Source organism: Cannabis sativa, chromosome X (assembly GCF_029168945.1).
Source record: "Cannabis sativa cultivar Pink pepper isolate KNU-18-1 chromosome X, ASM2916894v1, whole genome shotgun sequence".
Lineage (NCBI taxonomy): Eukaryota > Viridiplantae > Streptophyta > Magnoliopsida > Rosales > Cannabaceae > Cannabis > Cannabis sativa.
The window spans coordinates 84,356,134-84,364,540 of NC_083610.1; the positions used below are offsets into that span (position 1 = coordinate 84,356,134).

General features: G+C 32.6%; 2 protein-coding genes across 2 annotated transcripts; both read right to left on the reverse strand.

The window, feature by feature from the left end:
• Positions 1-492: 492 nt before the first annotated feature.
• LOC115696807 (E3 ubiquitin-protein ligase ATL9-like) lies at positions 493-1,659 on the reverse strand. Its single transcript, XM_030623690.2, has one exon. The coding sequence runs from the start codon at positions 1,499-1,501 to the stop codon at positions 710-712; it is 792 nt and encodes a 263-aa protein (XP_030479550.2). The 5' UTR covers positions 1,502-1,659; the 3' UTR covers positions 493-709.
• A 5,025-nt stretch (positions 1,660-6,684) lies between these two features.
• On the reverse strand, positions 6,685-8,407 carry LOC115701521 (histone H3.3-like). The gene is made up of 5 exons (XM_030629341.2): positions 8,306-8,407; positions 8,113-8,225; positions 7,934-8,010; positions 7,137-7,227; positions 6,685-7,038 (listed from the first exon to the last, which is right to left on the reverse strand). Exons 2-5 carry the CDS (start codon positions 8,188-8,190, stop codon positions 6,868-6,870), a joined length of 417 nt encoding a protein of 138 aa, XP_030485201.1. The 5' UTR covers positions 8,191-8,225; positions 8,306-8,407; the 3' UTR covers positions 6,685-6,867.

Sequence of the window (8,407 nt, forward strand, 5' to 3'; positions counted from 1 at the left end):
TAGGAGATGAAAGCATCATTTATAAGTTGTTAACAGATTCAAAAATTACACCTAAGGTCGATCTTTTCTCACCTTCAAATAAAATTCACAATAATTCATTTGGTTGAATTTACCCTTAACAAATTATTAAAATTGCCACTTCCGTACATTTTACCGGTTCAAAATGTCACACATTATCAGAAAATTTTAAAAGCAATCTATGACAAATGATAAATTAATTATTCGAATACTGAACAATTTTACTAATTATACCTCCATTTGAATAAAAAGTAAAAAAAAAAAAACCATGTTTATTAATTAATACAATAATTTTTAATTAAATGAGTGTAATATTGATTAGGAATATTAAACAAACTAATAAAAAGTTTATTTTTCTTCTAATGTTTATTTAAAGACATTTTTTAAAAAAAGTTTACGCAATAAATAAATCATGTACTTTAATTATTCAAGATCGAAGCTGTTGTATTATATTCATATATATTAATGAAGTAATTGATACTAAAAATCTTCATATTATTATATGAAATCAATATTAGCTACAAAGATTAATAAGCATGCCCATCAAGATTCAAATTACGTATCTGAATTAATAACCTTTGAAGCCCTAACATTGGCCTATATAGACATTAATATGTAAAAAGAAAAGAGAAGAAAAGAAAAATTGTTCTAATATTAACAGAAAAACTCATATACCGGTCGGTCCATCTTATTAGTTCGCCGGACGTTCCAATTGACGGCGGCGGCGGCGCTGTAAGTCCTCCCTGGCCTGGTCGGTCAGATTCAAAATGGAGCGCTGAGCGTTAATCTCCGGATCCCTCGATACGTGGGTAGTCAAGCGAGACCGTAGAAATGGGCTTGTAATTCTTGATAGAAAGCCGCCTCCAGTACTAGTCATCACAGGCGTAACTAATTGTTCTTCTTGTAATTCATCAACAATATCAACGATGACGTGAGATTGGGATTGCATTTCTATCTCGTCTGGCGGTCGTCGTCGGTGTTGAGCGTTGTCAGGTCCGTCTAAAAAATCGACACGGCATAAGGGGCAAGTTCTGTGGTTCTTGAGCCAATTATCAATGCAATCTGCATGGAATACGTGATCACACTTGGGAATAAAGATACGCATTTTTTCATGATCTAGTAATCTACTCATACACACCCCACAATTATGCGTTTCATCAGTGTCATTAATGCCAATAATTATTCTCACATCCGAATAATTAATTGTCGGGAAGTGCTTATCAAGTTCTTTCTTTCCGATTCCTCGTTTTAGGGAGTTGTAGATGGTGCAGATTATCAACCCCATAAAGATCATCCCTAATATGCCGATCTCGATTAAAAAGATAATGCCATTATCTGATCCTCGCTTACTTTCCGGCGGTTGAACTTCAGTAGTACTGTAGGATAACACTGCCGGCAACAGAAGTAGATGTACAAAAGTAATAAAGACCATCTGCTTTTCCCAATTGTACAACCACCATAAATTTGAGTTTGTAGTCATCATCTTCTTCTGGTTTAAGTTTCTGGGGTTCGAGGGTGATTGAGAGGTTTCGAGGTGTAAACAAGGAAATTGGGTCAGTTTTTTGTTTTCGATCTCATGAGCTTTGACTGAGGAGGCAGTATTTATAATGATGAGCCTGAGAGAGAGAGCTTTGAAGAATTAGTTACTATAACTAATATATTCCTAAACCGTTGGAGAAAACTGTCGACTTACTATAACTAACTCCCTAATTACTGACGTGGCAACTATATACAAAGACATAATTCAAGAAACAAAAAAGAACGAAAATACTTAATAATAATAATAATAATGACGTGTGTAGTTAGTGTGACGTGGACTCCGTGGGGTCAATGTTACTCATTCTTGACTTGAGTAGCTAGTTTAGTTTTAGTCCTTAATAACTATTCCGTGAGTGCCTGTGTGAGCAGTATATCGTAAAATTGGGACGGTTAATTTTGTTGACAGCTAGTAAACAAAAGACCAAAAAGTCTTTAAGCTTAATTGTTTTTTATTTTCCGTTCTTTTTTTTTTTCATATAAAGTTTTCAATTTCGATGCAAGCTAGAATAATACACTAAGGGCTCGTTTAGTACGTCGTATTAAAACGTATTGTATTGTATAGTATTATATTAAATTATATTTCATGCAATATTTTTATATAAAATTATATGTGGTAATGACTTTTATGGACATTTACATATATAATATTTTAGTATAAATTAAAATTTAATATAATTTTATATAAAAATATGATATATAATCCAATTCAATATAATACAATACAACACAATACGACCTAATACAACGTACCAAACGAGCCCTAATTGAATATCATTAAACCTAAAAGAAAAAAAAAATCATTTTCATAGTCGAAGCTCTAAATATTTTGTTGCGGATGATTTTTTTTTTTTTAACTAAATAAATAATATGAATATAGCTAATGAGTTAATTAATATCATGATATATTTAGGGATGCACACGGGGTAGAAAATTTGCAGAGAGTGCTCCTCATTTCCAATCCCGTTAAAAATTTTAATTCTCGTTCGCTTATTTCCTATCAGGAACGGGGCAGAAAATCTCCTAATAGGACGGAGACAGGACAGGAACAGGACGAGGAATCTATAACGTAAAAATAAAAATTATTTTAAAAATTTTAATGTATAAATTATTATGGTGATCCTCATTGCCGCTCTCATAGTGAAATATCTCGTCTGGGATCTTCATTATGGTGATCCTCCTGAGGTTAAGGAAGCAATTGCCCATGTTACAGCTGAGGAAGCTTCGAGGGCTGTTAAGGCTAACCAAGAATGGTTAACTGATTGCAGCCAAAAATTCTCGGAGGCTCTAAGCGAAGAAGAAGAGCTTCAAATTCGTTTTAGGGATATTGTCTGAAACGAAGGTACACCTAGAGCGAGTATGTCCAGAAGTGGTAAGATGCCCTTCTATTTAGTTTGTGCTCCGTCCTTGGCAAACTTAAACCATTTTAACTAGGGATGTACATCGGTCGGTTTGGGCAGTTTATTCTATATAGTTTCTAACCCAATCTAAAGTTCGGGTTGCTAAAATTTAAGTGCAACCCGCCTAATTTAAAAAAAAAATTATAAACCGACCAACAGTTTGGGCGGTTTGGGCAGTTTGGTCGGGTTAACCCGCCCAAACTGGCCAAACTCTTTGTTTTTTTTTTTTGGTTTCAAAGTCAAAGTCAATAAAAATCAAAAGATAAATTAAAAATGTCAAATTCCACCAAAGCACAACACAATATATATGACTTTAAAACTAACAATTAAGTATATAACTTTATATTATTATATATTTTATATATAATAAAAACTAAAAAGTAAAAAAAAAAATCCAAAGTCGGGTTGGTCGGGTTATTCAATTTAATTGGGCAGGTTGGACCTATGTTCAACCCGCCCAATTAACAGATTAGGCGGTTTGTAATTTTTTCGGATTATTTCGATTTGTAATTTTTATCGATTTTTTCAGTTTGGTTTGAGTGGATTATTTGGTTTGAGTGGTTTACGAATTTTTTTGTACAGCCCTAATTTTAACCAAGGCAAATTTGACCGTTATGTTTTACATTTAGATCGCCATAAGTACTCAGGTATTAGGTATATATATAGAGTGGATGAAATAGTTAGGATCCCAAATCACCCAGGTATTAGGTATATATATAGAGTGGATGAAATAGTTAGGATCCCAAATCACTTCATTCTGCCAACACATAATGTTAATTTGGAAATCTTTAGTGAAATGAAGTATCCAAGTTTCTTCCAATATGGAAGCTTTTTAGAAAGGGAAGATTTTTTTTTAATTTATTAGGGGGAACCCCCAGTATACTAAGATAAATAGTACTTGTGCATTATTTTTCATTTTATTCTTCTGTACCTTTAACATTTGGGTTGTATTTTGTAGAGAATTCACACACTCTAGATGGGTTTATTAGATGACTTCTTGGGCACTATTGCCAAGAAATTAGATGGTACTAGAGAGATTGCCAAGGCTGGCAGAGTTAAGGAGAATGTCGTGCAACCTTCTAATGCTGGATCCAAAAAGCCAGCACCTTCAGTCAAGGGCCATGAGGATGTTATTAAGGCTCAATCTTCTAAAAAAACTATCCATCCTCAGGATTCTTTGGTTGTAGTGTATTCTTTTTCTCAAGGAGAAGTCATGGAGACTACTCTAGCAATTGTGCCAAGTGCCAAAGATTTTCAAAGATCTCAAGAACTTCACAAAACAAGCTCATAGTGATGCAATCTCCTTAGCCCTTTATTGTTAAGAAAAAAAAAAGTATACAAAATGTTATAATTGCAGTTGACTACTTCACAAAGTAGACAAATATTGAGCCACTAACTACAATAACTTACAAGAAAATCCTCAACTTTGTAGTCAAGAACAGTATATATCATTGAACTACCACAAAAAATTATGTTAAATAATAGAAATTTGATTCTACTGTGCAGCTGATAGGGAAAAAAACAGAAAAATACAAAAAAGGAAAAAAAATTACAAAAATACTATGGGCCGGCCCATTAAACATTTATACAGTCCACATACAAATATTTACAAAAATACCACATGCACTAAACCTTTAGCTGCACGGAGCGAACATTGAAGCTGACATACCTTGATCGTTTCAAAACCGCAAAACAACTAAAATGAAACCAAAACGAAGAAAATACAACCATTAATTCCGGCGAAATCAACTGGAAAAGAAGACCTGCAATGATCTAAATAGAAATTTACGAAAAAAAACCAGAAAAACTGGGAAGAAACTAAAATTACACAATTATTTTCGGTTTTATTCGATCAAAACAACTCCCCCTAATATCGAAATCCGGATTCATAAAATGTAGATCTGTAACAAATAGATCTAGAGCTCCCCCCGAATCCAAAACAAGGTATGATGTGAAATTTTTTTTAAAAAAAATCTCATGAATAATAGATCTACGTTATATATAGTTGCATTTTGGTTGATTATTGGTTTCCAATGTGGAATATATTTTAAAAAAAACAGAATAAGAAGAGCAAATTTGAATTAAGGGACAACACGTTACGTATAAGTCTGTTTATTTTTTGTTTTGGTTGCATTATAGTTGCATTATCGTTTTAAGATAGTTTATATAATATGCAAGTAGCAAAACTATAATAAAACTACAAAATAACTGTAAACAAACTAAAATACAGAAAAAACTCTTTGAACATCAACATCCATGATAAATTAAATTGTTACCCATTGATGATATACAAATGGATAGGAAACAACTAGACAAAAACATATTTCCAAAAAAATAGATACAGAACGTGTTTACACTATTAAAAAACTGTGAAAAAACTAATACAAACTTAGAATAGATCAAATGAAAAAACTGAAATGAAAAAGAATAAAACATCTGGAAAAACATAAAACAGAAAAAAAAAAAGACAACAAAATGAAACAGTTTTTAAGACTAAACAAACGAAAATGAAAAACCCATAAAAAGAACAAATAAATTAAACTAAAAAAATAGTAGCCCTAAAAAACCAAACGAAATGCTAAAATAAAAAACCTAGAATAGTAAAATCGAAAAACACAAGACACACAAATGGCAAATACAAACAAATTTTAAATAGGGGCGAAACCAAAAAGAAACTAAAATCAAACCTTATACTGAAGACCAACTCCATCTTGATCATTTTTTTTAGCATCATCTTGAGGAATTTTTTCATGGGCTGCCACCTTTGATTTCTTCTTTGGAAGAGCTCGCCCACGTTTCGACAATGGAGCAAAATTAGAGTCATCATCCTCAACAACATGTCGTTTACCCTTGTTTCTATTAGCTAAAGATTTCAACTCCATTTTAGAAATTTTTTTTTGAACAAGGGAAGGAGTTGATGAAGAATAAGTTACAACCATATTTATATATTAAGAGAAAAATAAAAAGAGAGAAAACGGTTGATGGGAGTTGAAAAAAAATTTGAAGAACAAAAAGAAGAGTGAAAATGGAGTTGTGATTGTGAAGAGGGAAGTGTTAGCTATGAAGGTTATTATTTTTTTAAAAAAAAAAAATAGAAAATAAAAGGAAAAAGAAGAGAAAAAAGAGAGAAATGATGTATAGAGTGATTGATGTAATGCATCAATCAATCAATCACGTGTCAAAAAAGGTTGAATTGTGTGTGCATGTGGTAAAATAGTAATAAAATATAAAAGATGTGTAAAAAAGTTGGTTTAGCCGTGTATAGGTATTAATGTAATAAATTTATCATTTTAGATTTTTAGTGTAAAAATTTCTAAAATTTAATAAATATAATAAAAATATATTTTAAAATTTAATAAATTAAATATATACTCTATTATTATATATCATTTTTTTATATACAATTTAAGATAAAATTAAACATATAAATTTTGTTTGAATTTGTTAATTCATTTCGTTGTCGTAGATAAAAAAAGTCATTGTTTGTTTTATTATATTTTTTAACTGAGAAAAAATATTATTACGAACCACCCTAATTTGTATTAGTCTTTAAGTTTGAAAGCTACATCCAAACCAAATGTGCTCTCAGCAAGATTATCTCCTCAGTTTAATCGATATGAATTTACTCGGAAAGAACATTAAAAAACCAAACGAAACGCTGACCTAATTGGATTAATTGAGCCGAAGAAGTTACTAAAGAGAAACCCAATAAGAAAAGCACATGAAAGAGCAAAACAACAAAACAATATAGTATTCAACCATCCTGTAATCAAAATCAAAATGATCCAAATGCGTATCGTAAACCAAAACGATTTAACTATTCCATAAAATCTGTACAGTAACAGATATCCCCAAACATGTAGGTACTTCCCCTAAAAACTATTATAAAATCCTACAGGAACTAGCACCAATTCTATGCACGCTCACCGCGGATACGACGAGCCAATTGAATGTCCTTAGGCATGATCGTCACTCTCTTGGCATGGATGGCACACAGATTGGTGTCCTCGAACAAACCCACCAAATAAGCTTCTGCAGCCTCCTGTACGGCAAGAACAGCGTGGCTCTGAAACCTCAAATCAGTCTACAACAAATACAATATTAGTTTAAGCCTGACATAACACCACCCAATAACAACTTCAAACTGAACTGATAAATAACTCAGCAAAGAAAGCTGCATACCTTGAAGTCCTGAGCAATTTCCCGAACAAGGCGCTGGAATGGCAATTTCCGGATCAAGAGCTCAGTGCTCTTCTGGTACTTCCTAATTTCACTATTCACCAACAACCGTTTTTAATCAGACACAATAACGAGAAACAAAATATCAACAATTGGGAAAGGGGAAAAAGAGCAAAAAGAGAAAAAGAGATCGAACTGTATCAGAGTACAAGTTGTCAGCACAATGCCAGACTGAGATAACTATAAAATCTTCCAATACAATTTATAATGTATCAACATTCCCAGAAAACAATCAATTCATTCAGCAAACATAATGACTCATCAATTGTACATGAACAATTATTGTATACCCATACTTATAAATTCGACCAAAGGTAAAACCATAGAACTGAAACTCAAGGAATTAGACTACGCGGGCTTAGAACATTAAGAACAAAAGTGCAGAGGAGCGAACCATACACATTGATCCTTTCAATCGTAAAATGAAAACGCAACATTGTTCACGACGTACGAACATACAACTATAGTAAATATTAATCCAATTGCATTGCAAAAAAAACACAATAAATTATAACACATATCGAATAAATGATGATTTAAACTCCAAGAAATTATAATGGAAGTTCATTCAATTTAAATATTCACCATTTGAACCTCCACAATTATAATATGCGAAAAATCTATTAAACCGCTAAAGCCAATTGGAGCGACATTAAAACACATATGAATTAGTGTTTAACAGAAGTATAATAACTAAAATAGACAAGCAATTCGCAGAGTAAGTTTCGAAAGAAATTTACCGGAGTGCAACTGTTCCTGGACGATAACGATGAGGCTTCTTGACTCCACCAGTAGTGGGAGCCGATTTCCTTGCAGCCTGTGAGTTGTAAAAAGATTCAGTTTATAAACTTCTCAAGAATCGTGAACCCTACGTTGAAAGGTACTTCCTAAGTTGTAAAGCTTATATACATATGCGCACCTTGGTGGCAGTGGCAAGGTGCTTCCTGGGAGCCTTTCCCCCAGTAGATTTGCGCGCGGTTTGCTTGGTACGAGCCATTTCTTCACAGATCAAAAAAACGAATCTAGCACAATCTGCAAATTAGAAGGAAGAAAATAAGACACCTAATTCAAGAATCCGAATTGAAGATGACGAGAAGAAGAGATGGACGAACCTTCAGGATGGAAAGAAAACGAAACGAAGCGAAGCGCTGAGAAAATCAGAAATTGCGGTAATGAAAGTGTACGGTTAAGTATATATTTATATATTTGACCAA

Coding starts and splice junctions, on each gene's coding strand:
- LOC115696807 (XM_030623690.2), bottom strand. CDS start 1,501: ATGATGACTACAAACTCAAATTTATGGTGGTTGTACAATTGGGAAAAG.
- LOC115701521 (XM_030629341.2), bottom strand. CDS start 8,190: ATGGCTCGTACCAAGCAAACCGCGCGCAAATCTACTGGGGGAAAGGCT. Junction 7,228..7,933: donor CCAGGAACAGTTGCACTCCG/GTAAATTTCTTT, acceptor GTTGGTGAATAG/TGAAATTAGGAAGTACCAGA. Junction 7,039..7,136: donor AAATTGCTCAGGACTTCAAG/GTATGCAGCTTT, acceptor TATTTGTTGTAG/ACTGATTTGAGGTTTCAGAG.